This window comes from Tetranychus urticae, chromosome 3 (genome assembly GCF_039701765.1).
Source record: "Tetranychus urticae isolate SD_2017Ah chromosome 3, NJAU_TeUrti_SD_1.0, whole genome shotgun sequence".
Classification (NCBI taxonomy): domain Eukaryota; kingdom Metazoa; phylum Arthropoda; class Arachnida; order Trombidiformes; family Tetranychidae; genus Tetranychus; species Tetranychus urticae.
In genome coordinates, this window is record NC_142960.1 from 8,409,050 (window position 1) to 8,435,289 (window position 26,240).

Consider the following 26,240-nt stretch of genomic DNA (forward strand, 5'->3'; position numbering starts at 1 on the left):
ACAATAAATAACGACGATTGAGGTCATTCGCTTTATTAAATGAAGAACTGGTCATTCAGTATCATCCTCCTCATTTTTATCATCATCATCACCATCACTATCTTAAACAACACTACGATTCACCTTTTAGCTGCACAGTTTCTTTCAATAAAATGTAAACCCAAGAGTCAATTCGTAGAGTTACCATAAAAGTTAGTACCAGCTTCGGTATATCTTTATGAGGATATTGACTTTCTAGAAATTCAAACTCTCTTATTGATGAAGGTAATACACATTGATCACGGCAACTAATTCAAAATGAAAAAGTCATTCAAAGAAATCAAAAGTCAAGAAAAAATGAACAACTTGCATAAAAAGATGAGTTCGATCGTATTTTTCATTGTAATGACTTCTAAGTTAGTGAGTCAATGTTAATGAATCAAAGGTTTTGGTAACAACTTTGAGTAACTTACATGAATTGAATTTAATCTTACTTACAATCATAGCATTGATGTGCAGTCTATTGCTAATATCTGTGATACTTTGTTTTTACAACTAATAACACTATGCAAGTAAGTAATGAATCAAGTAGTTTGATTAATCCATGTAAAATTGAGTCATTTGGATTGGCCCCAACTGATTATTTGTTCAGTTTCGATCAGAACAATCGGGCCATTATCTCATGAATGAATGAAACCGATGAATCCATGAATCACCAATGATAATATCGCGAGTTATAATCATTGTTATTGTTATTATTATTATTACCTTTAATAATATTATGAGTCACCATTATCAATATCAGATTTATTTTTAATCAGAGCCGCGATTCCCTTACGACATACTGGGTACCAGGGTCAGTGACTAAAGAGGTATCGAAAGGACTGAAGACGAGTCGTCTGGAGATTTACACCATCTTTGTGTCACCATCTCTATCCACAAAATATATTTGATAGTCTAATGATTAGCTCCAAAGTTAATACAGCCACGGAAAATGAGATGCGAAAATTTTTGAGAAAGTTGACGCATAAATTGATAGCTTATCAATTTGATTTTGATAAAATTAGAGATTAAAGCCTTGTTGTTTTGTTTCACCTCATTCACCTGGATTAAATTGTATTGAAAATGTATGGGTTTAATGTGAATACTGTAAATGATGGATTTCGATCAAATACTGATAGAAACCATCATCACTGATAAATGAAATGTAATCTTTATATGCGCAATTGATACCAAAAGTATTCGCATCTCATTTTCCGTGGCTGTATAATTTCAAATATTTTAACTTCAGAATGAAATTGCCGGTTAATATTTGTTGCTATTATTAATAATAATAATTCATAAATAATGGGAATTGGCCAAATGCTTGGTTGTCAAATCACTTATGATTTGATATTATCTACAGTTTTGTAATAATTGAATGTAACGATTGTATTTAATGCTTCAATATTTATTCCATTTTGATAGTTGATAAAACTCCAAAATTATTCTTACGAAAGTTATCGTTAGTAATGGGTGAAAGTGGCTGTAAACTTATTCAACAAGAATTTGAATTGCCACAAACATTGGTCCATTGTTTTACTTGAAATACTCATTGACTCAGAAACGAAACTATCGTCTCTATAAAAAGTATAGTTTCGCATTTCATTGGACAATGATTTTATACGTTCAAGGATCTTCATGTCCACTCGATCTGCACGTCCCATGGATACTTCACACATACGAACCATCTCAATGTCACTAATATAAGCGTCCATCATAGCTTGAAGCTCATCTCTTGGGAAACTATCGCGTGAATTGACAGTCAAGTAATCAACATAATGCAAATTCATGACATTGCTAACATCGGCTATAAGTTGGACAATATGTGAGTAAGATTCAAAAAATTCACCGTTTTGAGTGTCATTTGCATTCATTGATTCCAAAAGTAAGTTTAACGATTGTTCAGTTGAATTGCAAAAGATTTTTGCATCTTCAAGAATCGATTTGCTTTCGTATAAAGTCTTGACTTGATCAATTCGTCGAGTTATCATAGAAGTTAGTACTAGCCTGGGCATATCTTCACGAGCGTATAGACTTTTCATGAAGGTAAACTCTCGTAGTGATGTGGAGTATGATACATTGATCACGGCAACTAATTCAAAATGAAAAGACAAAAGGTTTTAAAGAAATGAAAGTCAAGAAAAAATGAACAACTTACATAAAAAGATGAGTCCGATCGCAGTTTTCATTGTATTAGCTTCCAAAGTAGTTAGTCAATGTTAATAAATCAAAAGTAAACTGTTTTAGAAATAACTTGTTCAACTTAAATGAACTGAATAGATCTCAATTCGTCCTTATATATGCTGATTTGTTCATTCACAGCATTGATGCACAATCTATCTCTTTGTTTTTTTGCAAATTCAAGCCAGTTTAATCCATGTAAAATGGAAGAACTTTGTACATCCGCCTATGATCATTTGTTCAGTTTCAATTAGAACAATGATAATGAGTAATAAGATATAATTGAGCGATAAACAGCATTCCTTCAAACATTCAAAAAGTGTTTTCAAAGGTAAGTCGCTAACTCAGGCCATTAGCTCATAATTGAACACATCCAATAAATTCATGTTACACCCTTGGATCACGCCATTAATACCACCAGTTATAATCACTAATTTTGAATCATTATCATAACTATCGATATTATCCAGTAAATATTATTTACCATAAATATTTTCTTCGATATACTGGATGATATCAGATAGACGGTTTAGTATCGCTCAATATTTCTGATATTTTGTAAAGATTGGTGCAAAAGTATTGTAAAATTGAATTTATCATGGTTTTAAGCATAAAGTTCGCGTGTTGATTATGACACGTTAATTTGGTAAGCAATTTCTAAATTGAGATAAATTAAAAATATTCAGTTGTCATATTTTAGACCAGTAACAGTGAAAAATAAAGTTATAAATGTTGTTCAAACTTTCCTGAACTGAGTCATGAATATGGGCAATGAACATGAACATGAACATTGAAATGGGCTCTAACCATGCTAATAAACTATTATCAAATGATTTATGAAACTAAATTATGATCGTCGACTTATAAAACTATTCAATAAAGCATGATAAAAGTAAATATTAACTGTACTGAATAGTCTAGCATTTGTGGAAACCAAAGATTCAAGATGCTTTGCATATGATGCTAGAGATTAGACTTATGCGTTTAGAAGTACCATAAGTACTTATAAGCTATATTTACAATCAAAAAAAGGCTTATGAGTCAGTTTTTGCAGGGTCACAAATCAATTCACCTGCTTCATGAGCTTTTATAACACCTGAATTAACATTTCAACTAAATTTGATCTGCAAGAGAAAAAAATACAGACCAATCCGGAAGCGATATCGAATTCTTGCCAATAGCAAGATTACCCCATCTTTTGTCGTAAAATTGCTGTAACACCATTCGCGATTTCATAGAGCGATTCAAAAAAAAATTATGATTTTAAATGGGAATATTAATTCTTCAACACTTTTAATCTAATTTGAGAGCATTCGATTGCTGATCATGGCAATAAAGATCACTCAGTGTTATTTGTTTGTCGAACCAAGAATTTGCTTTTTCAATATTCATTAGAACCAAGCATTCTTACCATTCCTTTATCTTTTATCATTGCGTCCAGCATATTTTTCTTGCTTGTTTATCCAGCAGCAGTTCAACGATTTCTTGTTGAAGCCAATATCAGATTCAATGGTTTGAAAGTTATCATGCAAAAGGCACACCACTTTCGTGATATTTCTGGACCTTTTGGAAGGCTTTGATTCTGACAGCCTTGTAGAATTAATTATTAGTCAAACAGCATCAGCAGTAACACTTGCAGAGCAAACGGAATTTAATACTCTATGTCTATAATATTGTGCCGGTAAAATGAACAAAGTTGATTGCCGTCCCTTGAGTGCCAGTTTTATTGTTTTGCAGTCCTCTTTATACACTTGTACTTAGAAACCTGGCAGCACTCACTAGCCAATCAGCGAGAGGATACTGACGTGAATCCTAATCAAGTTTTTAGGTTAACACTCTTGACCATTGCAATATGAATATCATTGTGCATCCCTCCGCGATTCTTCTAATCTTCATGCGGTTGGCCTATTTTCCACCATGTTCTTACATTTTTATTGCAAACACTGAATTACCATGATAAAAAATCTTCATCATTCAACTTCAACATTTGGGCATCAATCTTTTGCATTTCTCTATCCTCAAACTCCTGTGTTTTTTCGTCAATATCTCAGGTCAATATGATCAAAGTTTTTGCAATCAACATGAAAAATGAGAAATAATTTTTAATTATTAATATTAGTTCTGAGTTAATGGAACAAGAAAAAAAACAATTGAACAAAGATTCATAACTTGTGAATCATAAAAACCAATGAGTCATGGAACAATGCAATACTACCTGATATGTTCTGATACTGATATATTCAAGATAGTGGCCTGCGTTATAGATTACAGTTTTCTATTTTTAGTATTTGAATCATTCTTTATCAATTGAATCACACCTTTATTATTTTTCTGGTTGAAACTGAACCAATAATCGTAAGCGGGCGTACCAAGTAATTCAATTTTTCATGCAACAGATAAGTATTAACAATGGATTGAAAAAATCCGGTAGATATAAAGACGAGTTGTGATCTATCCAATTCATTAAAGTTTACCCTGTTGTTACTAAAACAGTTTACCTTTGAATTATTAACATTGACTAACTGATTTGAAAGTCATTACAATGAAAAATACGATCGGACTCATCTTTTTATGTAAGTTGTTAATCGTTTTGTAAACTTTTCACTTTCTTTTAATGTCTTTTTAACTTTAAATTATTTCAGTTGCTGTTTTCAATGTGTCGTTATCCTTACGAGAGTTGGACTTTATCGGAAGTCTATACCCTGAAGGTATACCAAAGCAGTTACTGAATTTATTGGTAACTCGGCGAAGTAATCAAGTCAAGGCCAAGTCCGCATTGGAATCGATTCGCAGAGACGCAAAAACCTTTTACATTGAAACTGAACAATCGTTACAGTTACTTTTGAAATCAATGAATGACACTAAAATCAGTGATGCTACTCAATATTACTCAGATGTTCTGGAGCTTTTATACCATGCTGAAAAAGACTTGAAATTTGTTAATGTTGATTTCATGACTGTCGATTCGCGCTCTAGTTTACCAAAAGGAGAACTTCAAGCTATGATTGACGCTTATGTCGATGATATTGCGATGGTTCTTGTTTATGAAGCAGCATTTGGACGTTTAGATAGAGTGGATATGGAGATTGTCGATCGTCTAAAATCATTGTCCAATAATTTGAAAGATTTAACTATTTATCATGACAGTGGACTTGCCATAGAGGAACTAAGTATTGCACGGAAAGCAATGGATCAGTGTTTGTTGCAACTTCGTTTCTTGTTGCATCAATTCACAGAAACTTTCCTTTTTCATTAACCATAATTTTGTCATTTCATTGCTGTTCTAGAGAATAATATTGAATCAATTTATAAAAGCTTTCGTCCATTATTAACGTTAGTTACAATTTTGGAGTTTCATTATCCATAAAATGTAATAAAAATTGACTTGTCAAAGAAAATCGTTTCATTCAATTATTCAAAAACTGAAAAACATCAATTCATATCTGATTTGGAGTAGAGTATCTCAATATTCACCCGATCCGAATGTCCGAAAGATACTTCACAAGTTCCAATGCTTTTTCAACAAAGAATGTAAGCTCCACGACATTTGAGTAATATTTAGTAGCATCATTGGTTCGAGTGCCATTCAAAAGTAATTGTAACGATTGTTCAGTAGAGTTGTAAAAGGTTTTCCGTCTTTGAGAATCAATCTGTATCAATATAAAGCCTTGATTTGCTCAATTCGTCGAGCTAACATAGAAGTCAATAACTGCTTCGGTATACCTTGAGGATATAGACTTCCCATAAAGTCCAACTCTCTTAATGATTTAAAGTATGACCAATTGATCACGGCAACTACTAATAATTTAAAATTGTAAAAGACAGTAAAAGAAATAAAAAGTCAACAAAATGAACAACTTAATACATAAAAATATGAGAGCGATCGCAGTTTCCATTGTAATGGCTTCCAAATCACTGTTAAGAAATGAAAGGCAAATTGTTTTAGTAACAACTTGAGTAACTTAAATGGTTTGTCTTTAAGGGCACATGATTTGCTTTAATCAAAACATTCAATGAATTTCAAATAATTAGCACTAAATCTATCTGCTGTTTCCAAATGTATTTAAACATTGAATTTAACATACAATCTTTATTGTACAGATTCCAGAGAAATTTTGTGTTAGGCAGTTTTCCCTAATCTTTTATTCTTCACCCTCGAAATTCATTGGAACGAGAACAAAGGAGCAAAAATATTTAACGCTGGTTATCTTTTATGGTGCTGATATTGAATTATTAATGGAGATGTGTTATTCATGATCTGTTTAATCGACTTTACTTTGATAACACTATTCTGAGTGTTTAAAGCATTGTTGTTAATGACTCAATTATATTTATCAATTCAATTGAATCACAACTTTATCATTGTTCTGATTGAAACTGCAGTTTCAATCATGTGTTCATGAACAAATAATCCTGAGCGGCCAATCCATATTACTCAATTTTACATGGATTAAACTGGTTTAAATTTGCAAAAAAACAAAGCAGCAGTTATTGCTAGTTTAGTGCTCATTTAGTATTAATTATTAGTAATAGATTCAATGCTCTGATTGATCAAATCATCTAGATCTAAAGACGAGTTAACTCGCGATATTAATGGTACTCCATGGATCTAACATGGCCTGTTATCGTCTTCACTTTGATAACACTTTTTAAATGTTTGAAGTATTTTTGTTTATCACTTAATTGCATCTTTTATGTATATCTTTTCACTCAATCCAATAATAATGGCATCATTGTTGAATAATCAGGAGCAACTGAACCAAGTTATTCAAATTAACATGGATTGCACCGGTTTAAAAGTTGGAAGAAGAACAGTGTAACAAAGATAAATTCAGCGATCGAGAGTAAATAGAAAGCCATTACAATGAAAAGTGCGATCGAACTCAGTTTTAGATTTTCTTAAGTTTTCATGACTTTGCAATAGGACATTATCCTCATCACTACGAGAGTTGGATTTTATAAAAAGTCTGTATCCTCGTGAAGATGTACCGAACCTATTGCTAACTTTATGCCAAAGCAATTCAGGATTTTATATGCAATTACTCTATTTTAATCAGATTTGTTTTGACATCCTCTGCAGTTTATGAATAATTGAAACAATTTATTTAATGCTTGGTTTTATTCCATTTTAATGAATAATAGACTCCAAAATTATACCTAATAAACAGAGAAAGTTGAAATGAATTGATCCAACAAGAACTTATATCGCCACAAAACTTGATCCATTGTTTGTTGTGAAACAAGGTCCTCTCGAGCGTTGAATGAATCCTCCGTATCAAAATGGTAATTTCGTAAATGATTGAAAAATGATCTTAGACGATCAAAGATCTTCATATCCACTCGCTTTGCACGTCCTAAGGGTATTTCACACATACGAACCATCTCAATGCCATCAATATAAGCGTCCATCATGGCTTGAAGTTCAGCTCTTGGGGCACTAGAGCGCGAACCAACAGTCAAGTAACTAATGCTAGTAAGTTTCATGACTTTTTCTGTATCGATGAGATGGCTGACGATATATGAGTAAAGTTCATCTACATCATCGATATGAGTGTCTTTTGAAACCATTGATTCAACGCTTCATCAGTAGTATTCAGAAATGTTTTAAAGTCTTCAGCAATCCATTCTCTTGCACAAAAAGTCCTTACTTGATCAATTCGTTACTTTACCATAGCAGTTGAGACCGACTTCGGCACATCGTTATGATCACGTTCATATAGACTTTTTAGGAATTCCAACTTTCGTAGTGATGAGGATAGTGACACATTGATCACGGCAACTAATTCAAAATGGAAAAAGACATTGAAAGAATTGAAAATTCAAGAACAAAATGAACAACTTACATAAAAAGATGAGTCCGATCGTATTTTTCATTGTAATATTATAGCTTCCAAGTCAGTTAGTCAATGTTAATAATTCAAAGTAAACTGTTTTAGTAACAACTTGATCAACTTAAATGAATTGAATATAACTCAGCTCGTCTTTATATCTACATGATTTGCTTTAATCAATGCATTAAATCAATTACTAATAATTAACGCTAAATCTATCTTCGTTGCTAACTTATGTTTTCAAAAATGGATTCAACTAATGAATTCAGCATTCAATTTTACATCTTTATTGTTTAGGTTCCAGAGAAATTCCGTGGTAGGCAGTTTTCCCTATTCTTTTGTTTTCACCCTCGAGATTCATTGGAACAAGAACAAAGGATCAAGAATATCGAACAATGGTAAGTTCATGGAGATGTGTAATTCATGACCTGTGTTATCAGCTTTAATTTATTTTGATAATCATATTCTGAGTGTTTGAAGCATTGTAGGTGAAATTATAATAATTAGCTGATCAATTGAATTGTATTCAATGCTTAAATCCATTTTTGGAAACATAAGATGTCAACTAACAATCTTCGAATCCACTCGATCTCAATGTGCTAATTATGCATCATAAACAAGAACCATCTTAATGCCATCGACATTAGCATCTATCAAAGCTTGAATTTCATCTCTTGGTAAACTAGATAACCGAATAATTAGCTTCAAAGAGAATCTCATTTTCAATATTTTACCGTCAGAATGAAGTTGCCGTCTCATTATTATATTAACTACTCTATTCTCACATCAGATGTGATTTGATCTTATTTTCAGTTTTCAAATATTGAATGAAACGATTATATTTAATGCTTAGTAGTAATAGAAATACACAAGATAGCACACTTTTTCGATAATCGATATTGATTTATAATTTTTATACCTTTTTTAATGTATACTTACCTTTGACAATGCAAATATCGAAATGACCTTAATTATACCGTTATAATTAACTTACCTCGTTAAATGCACTCGTACCTTTGATAATAGATAAGTTTGATTGATATTAATGATTATTGTACCTTTTACAATGCATTCTTACCTTTGGTAATGCATACAGCGATTAACCTTAAATTTTCCATGATTAATGATGTAATGCAATTAAATAAGGTTATTGCCTTGCATTCACTTATTTTTAACTTTAATCTTCAATCAAAGCATACCTGCAAGGCATATTGTGCTTAACTTTAATTACCTTTTACAGGGATCAAACTAAAAGGAGATTAACTGCGATCGTCAATCAAAACTTATTCAAGAGGATAAACTTCTTAAATTTAATTACTTTTGTAACTAAGAAAGTTAAAGTAACTTTAACGATCAATATCAATCAAATTCTGTGGGAAAGCCCTGCAGGGAAGATTTAGCTTTCCTTTAATCGCTTTTTGAAACATTGTTGCAAAAGATGACCAACCTTGATTACTTTTTGCATCTTCAATGCTATAAGAAGATTAAAAGAGGGTGGTCACGCTGGGAGCAAACTAAATTTTCTTTTAGTATTGTGAAGCTTCTCAAAGTGGATCGTTATAATCAATCATGGATATCGTTGCAATTTTGATACAGAACGAAGTGACACTTTGATTGCATTCTAATAATTAATTGCCGTTTATTCGTGTAAAGGTACACTGTGGAATGTAAAATAACGAGAAAAATCTGGTTTATGAAGATGAGAATGGGCGGCCGAATGAAAAGACAGAGAGAAAAGAACGATTCTTATTTCAGTTTCATTTCATCGTTCGGCCGAACCGCTTCTTTTTAAACTTCCTAAACTTCTTGCTTAACGCATTTACTTGATTATTAAAGGTAAGTTTTTGATAATCTCTATTCTTTTATTAATCATCTTGATTCTTTTTATCTTTCAGGACATTTCGAATTGGACCATTGTTTAAGGTAATGTAAACTCTTAAAGTTAATCCGATTAGTTCTAATTAATATTTTTCTTTTCTTCATTTTGCTTGTGATTATCCATTGGATTTATTGTGTGTTGTGTTTGTGACGCATTGTGTTTACCAACATCATTCGCAGTTTTAATCACCAGCTTCAACGCTAACCACCAACACCATCACTAGCTGAAATCAACCACGACCATCAGAACCATCATCAGCATCTACCACCAAAATCAGAATCAGCAAACACCAACAACTGACTATCACCAACCAGACCCCAACCAGACTCGAACCAGACTCGAACCAGACTCCAAGCACAAACCACCAACAAAAAAGTAAGAACTTTTATATTTAAATAATTTAGGTTAGGTTTGGTTAGGTTAGATTGTAAACTAAATGTTAGCTTGAGATTGAAAGTTAGGTTAATTGTATGCTGTTAGATGCACCATTCAATCAATTTGTTTGGTAAACAACAATTTAACATTAAAGCTTCATTGAGTTTAATTTTAATTTGCTGGCTTAACTAATCGCCTGAAATCAAATTGAGTCAGAATTATTTTCAAGGTCTGCCATAATAATCTGCTCGTCACCTAATAAACGCCAAAATAATCTTGATTATGCTTTGGATTGAATCCTGTAACCTCGTACAACTGTGTCTAACCAGAAAACATTGAGTTGATTGGTGATGATTGTATTTGTTTGCTTCAATGCCAAGAATTCAAATTTAGCAGATAAATGAGAACCTAATTAATTGAATTGATTGGTAAAACAAAAAGATGTATAAATTAGAAGAGAGCAAAGAAGGTAAATAAAAGAGAGGTTGAAAGGGAAGATGAGAAAGAGATGATTTGTATCATTGATTTGAAACCTTTTTTTCTTGCTATACATTGAGTTATTTTTCCTTCATCTAGTTTCTCATGATAAGTCATGTGAAAGTAAATAATAAAACTTTCACTATTTTTGCACTCTCTTGCTCACTCAATCTCCATTCATTTATCATCATCTCTTTCCTTGTTTGGTGCTGTTGTTGTTATGTGATTCAGTTCACTTGAGTCTTTACCTGTTTTAAGATAATTCATTTTAAAGGGTAACATCATTGAAATGATCAGGTAAACACTGTCAACATTGACATCAATATTAGCTGAATAGCAGTATTTGAATCGTGAAGCTGATCGCAAATTTATTTTCAATGTTTACGATAAATTCAATCCACATTTAAAGACTCAAATTCTGAATAAAAAGTTTTGTCATATAGACAATCATTGATGAAATTGACTTCAAATTTTTCGTTTGGTCAGTTGAGGCATCAGATTATTAACCAAACTATTTACGCGAAAGACAGTTTGCATATATTCCTAGTTCAACAATTAACCGTCAAACTAAATAACAAAAAAGTTTTTTTTTCCTACCCTGTTTAAACGTGAATTTCTCAGTAACCTGAGTTCTGATTAACCTCTGACTATTTTTTCAGATATGTAGTTCAATCATGACTTTCAGTTTTTGCAAAAATTTCTCGTAGAATTCTTTCCGTTTAGTTACAATTTTTACACAAAAATTCCATGTTTGATACCAAAAAGATGAACCTCTAACCATAGGGTGAAAAATATTATTAGCTTTATGATAAATCAAAATTCAAAAATAATAAATGAACTTATTTCATAATTATTGGATATTGTCTATGATTGAATCCTTTTTCTGTTTTTTCTTTTCTCTCTTTGAAATGTTCAACTTTGTTCCCTTTACTACCTGTAATTGGGGGAATAAGATTGTCGAGAAATGAAAGATGACAATGATGATGAAGGGAAGAAGAAGAAGAAGAAAAGGAGAAAACAATTCAGAACTGACATGAATCCTCTTTGAATCCTCAAGATGTCAGAATGCTTATAGCAAAAGTTAATGGAAAAAAAGTTCTGTCAAAACAGATTGATATATAATATCATACGAATATATATCTTGAGACTTGTTTGTAGAACCAAGATTCTCACCAAGTTAATATTATACCTTTGATTGTATTTTTTGCAGTCTTTCAACTCTATTCTTTCACCCTTCATCATCATCATTTTATTGATGAATTCTCCATCATTTTCCTCTTCACCATCTCTACTGTTGATCTTCATGATCGATAAATGAATTGGGAGAAGCTTTTGAGTCCAAGTTTACAAGTTAACTGAATGTTACTTGTTGTTGCTCACATTGTTACTCTTGCTTCTTGTTATTGCATTCAATGCAAGTAAACATAATCAACATTGAATTGAGAATCAAATTTTTTCTTCTCAACTCTTTTCATCTTCATCTTTTCCTTTCAATTCATTTCTCTTCATTGATTCAATTTCATCTCATTTCTGGCATCATCATTTATTTAGGATAATATTTAGCTTCAATACAGAGACTAACAGTTTCAAGATTACTTTTGCTCACTTCATTTCAACTGTTTTTGACAACAATTTATTATCATGTTCAGCAACATCTTATTCACAATCTTATTCACCCTCTAATTCACTAACATCTACTTTACCATTATCTTGCTTATTATCATCATGTTGTATAGTAATCATCATCATAATCTTTATCATGGAAGAAACTTTGCAAACTTTATGAGTCTGTTGCTTGCTTATTATTTATTATTTATCACTTTTTGTGCTGCTAACAAAATTGTTTTCACTATTTTCTGCTTCATGGATTAGAAAGTTTAGGCTATCTTGTCATTTTCCCTAGGTTGGTTGTTATGACTTCATTTATACTCACGACTTCCACTGTTAGTTTCATGATTAAATTCTTTTTTAACCACATGAATAACATTCAATCTGCAGTTATTAAGTTCATCAAAATCTCGTCACAATCTTGCTTTCTCATTCTATTTTGGATTCCGAATTTCTAATTTGTTTAGCTTTTTACTCAGCTGCATCATATTGAACTTTTTGACTGAATTTTTGCACTTTTAAGCAACGACTACGTTCTATTACAATTTCGAGTACCAGTTTTGATACAACCTGATTTTAATGAAACTCATTTTACTTGAGTAACTGTTAATGTTGAAGTAATTTACTTTTAGTTATTTGCCAAAGACATTATGTTATCTTTTGATTTTTATGTAGCGTCTTAAACTCATTCCAAAATTTCTTCACTTCTTCCCTCTTTATCTAGAATATGTATCGAGTTAGTCCTGGATCTAGCCCTACATCCTTAAGATTTATTAAAATTGAAGAGCAAGAGGGTGAAAGCTTGTCAATGTCAAGAGAGACATTACTCTTTTTATTTCCTGACCATCCTCTTGCAATTGAAAACAATGAGGATTTTCCCATGGAAGACACTTCGGCAGACTTACTCGATCTTTCTACTGCTGAAAATACATTGATAGATAATTTTCCCGATGATCCGATTGATCTTTCTGCTGCTGCTCATTCATTTATCGATAATTTTACCAATGATATGATTGATTTTTCTACTGATGATTTTTCACAATTTGAGCATGTTGAGAGGATTGGTATGGATGCGAGTGCGCAAGAAACTAATCCCACACCTTGCGCAGACGCAGAAACCATTCAATTAGATGATTTAGAAGACATTCAATTGGATGATTTAGATGAAGAGCCAATGAACTTGGCTGATATACCTGTATCCATTTTCGATTTTCTATCTTTATTATCATTAACCCCTCCTCTTGAGGTACATTCTGTACTTGCATGTGTTGTCACGATAGATTTGAATCCCTTAATAATTCATCTATCGAGAAGATTATTTTTTGATGTAATGAATCGTGTTCCTCAGGAAACTTTGTATGACATTTTACATTATCTTAATAATTAAATGATTTCATTATAATTTACACAATAGTTACAAATCTATTTTATAATTTGATAAATTTACAGATGAAGATAATATCATTAAGCTCACAACCAAATAGAAGATCGGGTCGTGTCCCATCAAAAGATGAATCTTTTTGGATTGAAAAAGATAAAGTTGATTGTTCAATTCTGAAAATTCCGGAAAATGATGCATGTTCTACTGAAAATACTGATAATCCATGTAAAGCTTCAAAATATGTGAAATGCCTGAAAAAATTACATAAAAAAGTAGATTATAAAACATTATACTGTAAATCATGTAATGGTGGTAGAAAGCTAAAAGACATTGACAGGAAAAAGATTTTGCACCAAACAAAAGTTCCTCGTTTCCAAACAAAGAGGTTATGTATTCGAAATTCAGATAATGCTTGTCCAAGAGTGAGCCAAGTTAGAGATTGGTTAATTTATTGTAAATTTAAACGATATTTTATGTCAAAATGTAAAGAACATTCTAGTCTTTACAAAAAAATCAAAGAAGATGTTGAAATAAAATATTCTGTAATGACTGAAATTTTCAGTAATTAATAATAAAATTTATCTATTTCAAAAATAGATAACAATGAAAGTCAATCCATCAATTGAAAACTGGACGGATCCTGAAGCCATTGAATCGTTAAAAAAATTTTTGAGAATGAAATTGATAGACCATAGATTCAACTCTTTTGACGGATCTCCATATACGTTAGAGCAAAAGTGTACGGCTGCTTATGATGGTTTTTATCTTTCCAGTAACAAAAGAAACTTTGTATGTTTCTCCTGTGGTATACATATACCAACAACACTTGCGAATTTTAAGATAACAAATTTGCACAAAACCTTTTCACCTGATTGCGCCTATTGCAAACGGGAGGAACTAGGCTTGAAATTATGGCAAGATGGAAATTCCGGGTTTTCCTATTTTTGTGTGCCTAAAAAAATGGAATTTGGGTATCAAGAGAACTTGATAAAAATGGTGAAACTTGTGAAGAAGAGTTTCAACACGATTGAAAAAAGCTTAACATCATCTTCTTACATTTTAAATCCGATGAAAGTTTACCAACTTTTCCAAATAAGGGAAAATAGATATTATTCTTTCAAAAATTCTACTTGCCCCATTGAAAAAGTAAACGCGTTTGTGGAGTCTGGATTTTATTACTTGGGTTATCAAAATATTGTACAATGTGCTTTCTGCTCCTTGGCTTTTCGTGGTAACAATCCACGCCACCCATCGATCATTCATAGATTTTTTTATCCTGGATGTCCTTTTCTAACATTGGAACGATATAGAATTGATCGAGAATATTGTATCATTTGTTTGGTGGAACCAAGGAGGATATTGTATTTACCATGCAAACATTTGATAACATGTGAGGGGTGTGATGATAGATTGCTAGACCAAAATCAGGATGACTGCCCTCTGTGTCGTACGCCTATCATTATTAGATTCACTTGCATCTCTCCTTAGGTAGAAGATTATACAAAATACTTTTAAACACAATATTTACCATTTTTTGTTTAATTTCAGATCGAGATGGCGAAGTATAATTTGAGAAGTAGAAAGCCAAAGTAAGTCCATCTATTGCTTTCTGATTGAGTATTAATACTTTCATTTGACCTTTTTTCACTTCAGAATAACAATGCTCAAACCTGGTCCAATTAAACCTCGTTTGAAACTGTTGATGGATTTTTTTGATGCTAGGGAGTATCTTTATGGGCGATCGCTGCACCAATTTACGCAGGCTTTGAATAAACTTAAAGGATCAGATTATTTAATGAAAAAAAGGAGAGGTATTATTTGTAAAATTAATGAAACTGTTGCGGAGTTTCGTGAAACTCAATTTATAATCTTGGAAGACTACAAGTATTTGCGCATGTTTTTACTTGAATTATATCTTTGTATTGTTGATTCTATTCGAATCCATTAATAATTTGGTGTTCTATTTACTGGTGAGCTCATTTCTTTTAATATCACTTTTAAACCTTCAAGCATTAAAGCTATTTTCAAATAGACACTCCTTTCATTTCGCAATCTCATCTTTCGCTTATAAAATGAAAAACTTTTAATTATTTTTGACATAACAGAAATAACATCTATTGGAAACATGATAGAAATGAAAGTTTTTTCTGAAAAAAAATTTAAAGGAACTGAGGTTAGACTATGGTTGAATAAAAACAAATATAAAATACTTAAACCAAGTTTCTTGGAACGACTTGACCTGCTTTTCACCAACAACAAGTTTACAAAGAGCTTAAAGGGATCTCTTATTGGACCAGTTAAACGACTTGATGATAATAATTTCATCTTGAAAGGTAAGTCTATTGCTACAACTTATATAACATTTACTAACTATTTTCTCTTTCTTTTAGTTTCCATAGATGAACAATATTGTGATTCAATATTAACCTTTTTCTGTTCATCCATCCTACACCACGATCATCTAAATATCACTGAAAAAATTGAGCTCGCTTATGCTCTTGATTTTTTTGGTATATGTTTAGATGATAACGCTCACAAGTATGAGTCAATTAATAATTTGAGACAACAATTGATTGACTATGCACTATCTTTAGATAGATTTGAACCTTTTCTTCTTATAACATATCTTATCCCTGAAGTTGAAACCAAAGAATTGTGTTAATGATACATGAAACCTGTTTCCTGTCCTCATTTCATAATCTAATTCTGTGTTCTCATTCCGTGTCCTCATTTAAAACATGTCATAAGATAAAAATAGCTTAGAAGAGGGTGTGTCCAAAGCTAGGGAGCTAAGAAAAGCATTTTGAAAAGAGTATAAAAGCATTATGTTTTTGCTATTCACATCATTCAACTTTATGTCATCGACTTTAATACATTATGGACTCAAACGGTAGCAACTCTTCAACTTCATCAACTGTAAACAAGAAGAGTTTTCAACGTAAAAAGTTTACCGATGGTTTCGAACAATTACTCAGTGTAGAAGTTTGTCCACAGTTATGGATTACAGTTCAAAAGTCAAAAACTCAACAAGGTAACATGTTTGTAGACATACGTCGACGGAAAGAGGGTCAATGGAAGGGAAACAAAATATTCATTCCAACACATGCAGGTTTGTTCCTGAAGTATGCCGAGTATGAAAAGTTTAAACAAAAATTGGAGATGGTTCTCGTTAACATTGAAAAACGGTTTGATTTTTCACACTACAATGGACGACGAATTATTGGATTGGTTTTACCAGACGGGACTTTATCTGTTGAGCTTAAAACTGACTACAAAGAAGCAAAGATTATCCTTACTCGAGATGAAATTGATAAATTGATTTCACACGCTGTTGCTGATGGCATTGCTTCTGCAATGTCTCAAGTCATTTATGAAGAATGAATATTTCTCATTCTTTTGATTTATATTTTTCCCTTTTATTCTATTTTTATCTTTATTCTATTTTTATCTTCATTCTATTTTTATCTTTATTTTATAATATTTTATTCTGCCCTAGATAGATAGTCTTGTTTGTGTAAACCTGTTACTTTGAATGTATCCACCCATCTAGAGTGAGCAATTTTTGGTATATAAAGCGGTATTTCTTTTCGAGAAGATCATTCAAAATGATTGAGAGTTTGAACTTTTGTAAGTGTTATCCAGATGTACCTACTCCAACTCGAGCAACTGCTGGATCAATTGGATTTGATTTGATGTCTTGGGAAGATGTAGTTTTAACATCGCAAAAGATTGTCATCGTTAGAACTGGTATCAAGATACAACCACCTGCTGGAACATACGTCAGACTTGCTTCACGTTCTGGACTTGCTTCAAAAGGTATTGTTGTCCAAGGAGGAGTGATTGACCCGGATTATACTGGAGAAATTAAAGTTATCCTACATAATTTCTCTGATAATCACATCATAATCAAAAAAGGAATGAAAATTGCTCAGATGATTGTCGAAAGAGCAGAGGTACCCGATTTAATTGAGTTTCCAAGCTTACCTGGATGTAGTGAGAGAGGAGATTGTGGTTTTGGTTCGTCTGGAATGTGATTTTTTTACTCTTTTACTCATAATATAACCGGTTTTATTTTACTTTATTTTATTTTGTTTTATCTACCGTCATTTATTCTTTCTATTTATACACTTTTAATTTCTAAAAAAAAACAATAAAAAAGAGCGCTCCCAAAAACGCCTTTTTAGCCTAAATTCTTATTTAAAGTCACAGCTTACCATTTTAAGGTTCATATCTTGAAATGTTCTCATGCAAGAAGTGTGGAGAGAAGTTTGCGAAACACAAAACTTTACTTCTCCACAAAACAAAGTGTAAATCAGTAACTTGTGCAAAATGTAAGAAAGTCTTTAACAAACTGTCCTTTTTAAACCATCTAAGTCAGTGCAAACAATTTCAATTATCTCAGCTTGCTGATCATTCAACATTTAAGCTACACAAAACTGCTTATGGGAACAAACTTGCAATCTACATCAAAGTGAATAATTGGTCCTCAATTGAGAGCATGCTGAGAAGTGAAAAGAAAAATATTCAAGCTCTATTAGAGTACATAATTGAAAAGCTTGGTTCCATAAAAGTTCAATCTTGTCTCCTTTTAAAGTTCATCAAGCAGAAACCTGACGGAGATACAGACACAACGGACATTTACAAAATATCACAAATGCATCGTTTGACCAACATGATCAACTTTGAAGAGTTGATAAAAGAATGGATGGAGGAGGTTGAGTTGTCAATAGATCAGTTCACACAACGTGGTAGTGGTTGGGTTTTACAGACAGTAAAAGTATTGGAAATTCGGATAGGAAAACTTAAAGAACACAGTGGTGGTTGTTCATCTATTAAATTACCTGTTAAATTGATGCAAAAGAAAAGTTTGATTTCTCCACTTTGTAACAAAGATTGCTTCAAATGGTCAATTCTCATGGCGTTACATCCTTTGAAAAGAAATAGAGGTAGAACTGCAAGCTATAAAGCTTACGTTCAACAATATGACTTTCGTGATGTTGGTCTTCATACTCCATTATCTAAAATTCTTAGCTTCGAAAGGCGAAATAAGGTATCAGTAAATGTTTACACGCTGTCTCCTGATAAAAGTCAAAAAATTGTTCCATTGAAAGTTAATAAGAATCCACAACTTCAACATGCAAATTTGTTCCTGTACGAAGACCATTATTTCTGCATATCAAACTTTCATGCCTTTGTAAAAAGTGATCATTCATGGGAAAGGTTTTTTTGTGCATCATGTATGTGTGGATTTAGAAATACTAAATCACTTGCAGAACATGAGATTGAGTGTTATCAAAAGGCGCCACAAGCAGCGATACTACCTGGTACTGGTAAAATATCTACAAAATGTACATTTAACAATATTCAAAAAACAATTCCTTATCCCTATGTTGTTTATGCTGACTTTGAGTCATTACTGAGACAATCAGACAAGACACTTTCTAAAAGTACATTCGAATACCAAAAGCATGAAGCGTGTTCATTTGGATTAATTGCAGTTGACTGGAATGATGAAATTTTGTACAAGAAATTTTATCGAGGAACAAACGTTTGTGAGAAATTTTTTCAAACATTGTTCAATATGAGAATGTATCTTAGGAGCCACTTTGCTAGGAACAGAAAACCGATTACATTCACAGATTTTGAAAGGGAGATTTATGAACAAGCAACTGATTGTTATGTATGTGGAAAAGAGCTGTTATCTGACAGAGTTGTTGATCATTGTCACCTAACTGGAAGGTTTAGAGGAGCTGCTCACAATCAATGTAACCTAAGGATGCGTGTTCCTGAGAAAATACCAATATTATTCCACAATTTAAAAGGTTATGATGCTCATATAATCATGAATGGTTTGAAAACCAATTTGATTGAGAAAATTAATGTGATTCCGCAGAATGCTGAAAAATACATTGCAATAATGATGGATGACTTTTTGTTCTTAGACAGTCTCGCTTTCCTGCTTTCAAGTTTAGACACATTAGCAAACAACTTGTCTAATGGTGAGAAAACCAAATTTCTTAGACAAATGTTTTCAGAAAATGATTTACCGTTTTTACTTTCTAAAGGATGCCTGCCCTATGAATATATGGATTCATGGGAAAGATTTGCAGAAAAGTCTCTACCTCCAATTGAGAAATTTTATTCAAGTTTATCGCTGAAATCAATCGACCCTGATACTTATGAAAGATTAACAAGCATCTGGAGTCACTTCAATTGTGAAAATTTAGGTGATTTTCATGATATCTACTTGAAAGTTGATGTATTATTACTAGCATCAGTTTTCCAAAACTTTCGTTCAACTAGCTTACAACAATTTGGACTAGATCCATGTCATTATTTTTCAACACCTGGATTAACATGGGATGCAGCTCTTAAACTGACGCAAACTGAATTAGACCTATTGACTGATATTGATATGATTATGATGTTTGAAAACGGAATAAGAGGAGGGATATCTTGTTCAATGTTGCGTTATTGTTTAGCTAACAATAAGTTTTCTGAAAGTTTCAATCAGAATGAAGCCTCATCATTCATCACCTATCTCGACGTGAATAATTTATATGGTTATGCCCTTTCTGATATTCTACCCTGTGGCAAGTTTGAATGGGTTAAAGAGGATTGTTTTCAGGATGTAATTAAAACAATTCTTGAATCGAATGAGTATAGAGAGATAGGATATGTACTAGAAGTAGATTTAGACTATCCGCCTACTTTACACGATTCACATAATGATTACCCATTAGCTCCAGAAAAAATAATAGTCGAATATGATCAATTGAGTGATTATCAAAAAGAAACAATCTCAATGCTAGAATCAGCTGGAATTAAGCGGTATAAGACAAAAAAATTGGTGCCAAACTTGATGCATAAAAGAAAATATATTGTACATGAACGCAATCTCAAATTCTACATTGAAAAAGGAATGGTGTTGAAGAAAGTACATCGCATCATTCAATTTGAGCAGAAGCCTTGGCTCAAATCATACATTGAAATGTGTACAGAAAATAGAAAGAAAGCAACGTCGAATTTCGTAAAAGACTTTTGGAAATTGATGGTGAACGCTTTGTATGGTAAAAGTATTGAGGACAAGCGAAAACATACAAAAGTTGTAGTGGCAACAAACGGAAAACAAGCTATGAAGCAAGTTAGACAACCGATGTTTGATCAATTTTACATACTCGATAACAACATTGCGATCATAAAACTAAGAAAATTTCAAGTCGTTTTTGATAAACCAATTTATCTCGGGTTCACAGTTTTAGATTTATCAAAGTTGCACATGTACAAATTACATTACGACTTTTTCAAAAGAAAGTATGGAGATAAATTATCATTAATTTACACTGACACTGACAGTTTCATTTACAATATTCAAACTGATGATTTATGCGCTGATTTGAAGGAACTAGACTTTCTTATGGACTTTTCAGATTATCCAAGAGAACATACTTTATTTGATGAAGTCAACAAGAAAAAACTTGGTTTCTTGAAAGACGAAATGAATGGAGAAATTATTGATGAAGTCATCGCTATAAAGTCGAAACTTTATGCTATTAAATATGGAACAAAGAAAAAAATGACAGCTAAAGGTGTACAGAGAGCTATTGTGAAAGAGACTTTCTCAATTCAAGATTACAAAGATTGTTTATTCAAAAATCAGCTTTCTAAGCATACAAATGCCCGGATTCAGAGTAGGAAACATAACATTTCAACAGTTAAAATAAATAAATTATCATTTTCTCCGCTTGATGATAAACGATACATTCTCAATGATGGAGTTACAACATTAGCATTTGGTCATTACAAAATAAAGAGTTGATCAACTTTTGCAAGGTAATTCGTATCAAAACCTAACCTAACCAATCATTATTGTTTTATCATTTCTTATTAATTAATCTTATCATGTTTTTTCTTTTTGCAGATGGCCAGATATAACATTAAAGCGCGTGCTCAAAGAGAGAGCAGAAATCAAAAAACAAGAGAGAGACAACTCGTTTCACGGAGAGAGCCTATTGTCTATGCCATGGTTCTAGAAGTCATCAAAAGAATGTTTGTCGAAGGACTGCTCACTGCCCAATTATTAAACTGGGATGGTAATCGATCGCCAAACCATGAACCGGTGACAACTAAATTTAAAGAAGATGGAACCATTGATTTCGATGATTGGAATGAAGAAGGTGATAAAAACTTCTTTCCAAAAGAAAAAGATAAAGAAAAAGAAATTGAAATGGATCCAGGATGGTCTGCAGGCTGTGATGAAATGCCTGCTCAAACATTCGATGAGGAAATGGATGACATTTCCGAAATGATTTCAAATACTTTGTAATTTCATTTATTTATTCCATTTGTACTCATTTATATTCATTTGTATTCATTTATATTCATTTTTAATCATTATTACGCTTTTGTTTTTTAATAAATTTTTTTTATTATATTTTCATTGTAATTAGTTTTACATTTCATAAAAGGAAAGTCCAAGCCTGTAAAACAACTTTTTAAAAAGGTAATACAAAAATATCCACATTTTATTGATAAATCCCCTTGGAAAACAGCTATATTCCACTCATAACCATAATTTTTACAGTTTCTTTCTAGGAAGGTTTTTACATTCCCTGGCGGTGGTTGTCCATATGAATCAAAGTAAACACCATTTCCATATTCGGATACATAGACTGCTGTCCAATGTGAACCAGATTTCCAGCTCGGATCAAGATTGATTATTATTCCAAATGGTTTTGAGAGTAAGGTAAGTGGAATTGCATCCATTGCGTATACTCCTTTGAAACTTTTGTATCTAGCGAGATAATTTTGCATATCTAAAGATGTTAGTGCCATCAGTAGTCAGTGACAATATTACGTGCAGCATCGATTTGTAAAACGCTATCATATATAGCAAACACCAGCATATGCATTCCTTCATTTAGAGCAGAATTAAATTGGATATCCATGCGCACATTACCTCTCTTGATCATTGATAATACTCCTGAATCACTTGCGAGAGTGCCATCATCGGTTAAATCAAAAACTAGAAGCGGATATTTATCAGGATAATTTTGATATTTTAGATTGATTTTAGGTAGCCCACTATCTTGATTCATGGAGCGGAAAACATTGAAGTATTCTCTCATGAATAATTTATCTTTGAAATTTGGCTGGTAAGGTGTACTCGGTATTTTAGTTCCATTTACAACAATCGTAGCGCTTTGAAGATTTTTATGTTCAAAATTGAAAGAATCTTTAGCCAATTTCGCATTAAATGCGTCATCAGAAACAAAACCAACAATAATTTTCCGTGGTAACTGTCCATTGTATACATTGTCAATGCTATTTGCAGCAAAGTCTTTTGGTAGATGAAATGATTTGACTTCATTTCTTTGAAAGTAATACTTTGCCGGACTCTTTTCCAATTGTGAAGTGATTGCCATTTGTACTGGAGCATACAATTTAACTCTTCTTATGAAAAGAGAAAGCTGTGTAAACTCTACACTCAGCGGAGTTACTTCTGTTGCGCTGGTCAATCCAAAAGTCTGCGGTGCACATTTGAATCGTAATGAAATGGGTACATTATCAATCAAAAATTTTTCTTGTTGAAACATTGGGGCGTGAATAGGTATTATAATGTCAAATTCTTTTTTATCTTTGATTCTATCAGATCTCACTGATTCTGTATCATTTATCATTTGACAATCATCAAGGGGTGATTTATACTTGAAAAATATATCATCAATGTAGGACTGATAGTGGTATAAACTATTTCCAGGTGTGATATTTACACTTCCAAGATAAACATCAAGTTGCTCAAATAGTGAGGCAGCGAAATTGTTTGTGGGTGTAACACTTTTTCCTGTGGGTACATCAATCTTCATTTTTGCATACAAATAAGATGCAGAGAGGTCCGTATAGTGTTCAGAAGCTGGCACTATGAATTCAAATACATTAGCTTTCGCAATCGATCCTACCGGTCTGTATTCTGTGTCATAGATACTTTCAATGACAGTCTGTGTTGGCGGAAATTTAAATAAATCAAGCTCAGCAATAGTAGCTGGAGACGAAGATGCATGTATATACTCCATTATTTGAAAATATCTCGTTGTTTTCTTATTACTCTCCTCTTTTTGATTCCTTTCTTTTTGCTCACTCTTTTCAGAGTGTGCTTCTTCACTTTACGTAAAGATTTTTGCGGTTTAGACTTTTGTCTCCTTTTATATAATCTTTTTCGTCCACTTCCTTCTTGTGTCACAACCTTCTCCTTGATTTTAGCTAGTCCTTTATTCGCTAAATCTTTAACACTGTCTTTAAAAGCTTGTTGAATTTGTGGGTCTTGTACTACACGCTTACCGATACTGACTCCTTTATTCAGAGCTTCTTTACCCAAATACCGTATGACTGGCATAGCTAAGCGTGAGAAGAAACTACCAAAGCCATACCCTCTTTGGTACCTAGGACCTCTGACTATTCTGATGTCTCCGAATCCAGAACCGACTTGATGTGCAAAATAGTCATTGAAATCACTATCTTTAGGACAGTAAGTTTTTCTTTGAATCATTTTATTCAATTCATCATTTCAATACATTGTTTTCTTTATATTAATTCTTTTTACGAAAATCTAAGCTTACAAAAACTCTTCCAATGTTTGCAAATTTAATCTGCTCTCCAGTATCATCCAAGCAAAAAATCGCAATATTTTCGATATGGTTTTTCCGCACTTGATAATATATTCGATGCTCAAATGTACAATAACCGATTCCTTGATAAATACCAGTCGTCAGTGGTACTGCTCTCAATACAGGCGCTTTAGTTCCTCCAACCGCATGATCTCGTATGATATCAGTATATACGTACATCAGATTGACATTATTTTTATGATAAAGAGGTGTTGTTACTACAACTTCCTGTTTGAAATGATCAATATTATCGATTAAAGCATCCGCTGATGGAGAGAAGCCTAAATATTCCATTAATTTCCCGTCTGAAAATTGCGGAACAAAAACAGTAGATGCAATTTCTTTGTATTTCTCAGTTTCTTCTCCATCTGCAGCACTATAAGTGTGCATTCCATCAATAAATATGTTTTTGTAATAATGTCTTAAAGGCTTCGGGACCGGTGCATTTGACAGCGTGCCTATCTCTTCTAAATCAATGTTATAATCTTTTTTGTATTTTGCTTTTATCTCATCAACAGGACCATTTAAACGAACATTAAGCGGGGTAGCTTTATCTTTTTTTGTAGTGAGAAGACCAGGATAGAAGATTGTTTTCCCATTTTCGCAAACAAATTTAGGATAGGAATCGAAAACAAGTGTAGGAGCGATACTTTTCAAATTTGCCATCATTGAAGTGTTGAGTTTATCTATTATCGCATTAACAGAGTCATCTGGAAAAATATCAACAGATGACTCATAATCACCACCCAAAGTGTCATATTTCCTCCACTTTTGTTCAGGAGGGTATATCACTCGCAAGTCGATATTTGGATAAAAGGTGAATGCTGTATACAAAATGTTAAAATTAACTTGCATTTTCTCTGATATATCAATAGCAAATTTGATGGGAAAATAAATTTCTGTTAGTGCAACTTCCCAATCACCATCAAGTTCCAATGCAGGATCAATTTGATTTTGAAATTTTGATAATGTATTTTCTGGAAAGATATCTGTAGACCCATTTGACACTAGGTCAATTGTAAAGTTAATTGTTGCCATTTGCAAGAGTGATATCGGATATCCAACTATTGAATTTTCTTGGCCAGCCTTCCCACTTTACTAAGTACTTATATTGTCTTCGTGATCTGTCATAAACTCTCCTAATTATCTTTTCAACTCTGCGCAATTTATTAGGGTCAAAATCAACCTTTTGTAATTCTTCAGGATAGAAAATTGATGATATATTTTCACCTTGTAAATCTTTCAATTTGTAGATGAATTTTTGAGGCGTTTCTTTAACTCCTGAAACTTTGAACACTTCATCAGTCCATTTCTGTACTGCATCCTTTTCGAAATTGCCAGTATTTAATGGAATTTTAACAAAGTCATTTTCATTGAAAGTTTTCTTTTTATTCTCTTCATTTTTTATTGATCTCTGAATAGTTTGCACGATAGATTGTTGATTATCTTGTGTTACAGAGTTTGGAGTTGTCTTAATAGTTCTGTGGTAAGAGTTGTTGTAATTATTAACAATGTTTTGTAAGTCATCAATGTATCGATGTGTATGTTTATGGTAAATGAAACGGTATATACGAGAACGTAATGTTCGTATTAAACGTTCAGCTAAAGCACATTTTATTGAAGCGTCAGTTGTCGTGAAATAATGTACACCCTGAGACGTGCAAAAAAATTTAAACCTGTTATTGTTGAATTCTCTTCCTTGGTCCGTTTGTAGTTTTTCAGGCTTTCTTCCTGAAGAAAAAATTTCAGAAAAAGCATTGATGATTGTAGATGCGGATTTATCTCTACACGGTTGTACCCATGCAAATCTACTAAGTATATCA

At 32.4% G+C, this 26,240-nt stretch overlaps 4 protein-coding genes and 1 pseudogene across 5 annotated transcripts; 3 read left to right on the plus strand and 2 right to left on the minus strand.

The window, feature by feature from the left end:
* Positions 1 to 1,408: 1,408 nt before the first annotated feature.
* On the minus strand, positions 1,409 to 8,149 carry LOC107367102 (uncharacterized). Of its 2 annotated transcripts, none has more exons than XM_089269651.1 (2): positions 8,046 to 8,149; positions 1,409 to 2,113 (listed from the first exon to the last, which is right to left on the minus strand). In XM_089269651.1, the coding sequence occupies exons 1-2, from the start codon at positions 8,074 to 8,076 to the stop codon at positions 1,485 to 1,487; spliced, it is 660 nt and encodes a 219-aa protein (XP_089125777.1). In that variant the 5' UTR covers positions 8,077 to 8,149; the 3' UTR covers positions 1,409 to 1,484. The 2 variants fall into 2 exon arrangements, with proteins under 2 accessions (XP_089125777.1, XP_015790264.2); XM_015934778.3 differs by lacking the exon at positions 8,046 to 8,149 and adding an exon at positions 2,180 to 2,338.
* LOC107370394 (uncharacterized) lies at positions 4,616 to 5,600 on the plus strand. Its single transcript, XM_015938384.3, has 2 exons — positions 4,616 to 4,775; positions 4,845 to 5,600. Exons 1-2 carry the CDS (start codon positions 4,745 to 4,747, stop codon positions 5,456 to 5,458), a joined length of 645 nt encoding a protein of 214 aa, XP_015793870.2. The 5' UTR covers positions 4,616 to 4,744; the 3' UTR covers positions 5,459 to 5,600.
* A 9,209-nt stretch (positions 8,150 to 17,358) lies between the features above and the next one.
* LOC107364599 (deoxyuridine 5'-triphosphate nucleotidohydrolase pseudogene) lies at positions 17,359 to 17,787 on the plus strand (annotated as a pseudogene).
* Positions 17,788 to 18,251: 464 nt separating this feature from the next.
* LOC107364598 (uncharacterized) lies at positions 18,252 to 22,079 on the plus strand. The gene is made up of 2 exons (XM_089269317.1): positions 18,252 to 21,344; positions 21,675 to 22,079. The coding sequence occupies exons 1-2, from the start codon at positions 18,252 to 18,254 to the stop codon at positions 22,077 to 22,079; spliced, it is 3,498 nt and encodes a 1,165-aa protein (XP_089125443.1).
* Positions 22,080 to 22,587: 508 nt separating this feature from the next.
* Positions 22,588 to 23,826, minus strand: LOC107364337 (uncharacterized protein F54H12.2-like). The gene has a single exon (XM_015931671.1). It carries the CDS (start codon positions 23,824 to 23,826, stop codon positions 22,588 to 22,590), a length of 1,239 nt encoding a protein of 412 aa, XP_015787157.1.
* Positions 23,827 to 26,240: the final 2,414 nt, after the last annotated feature.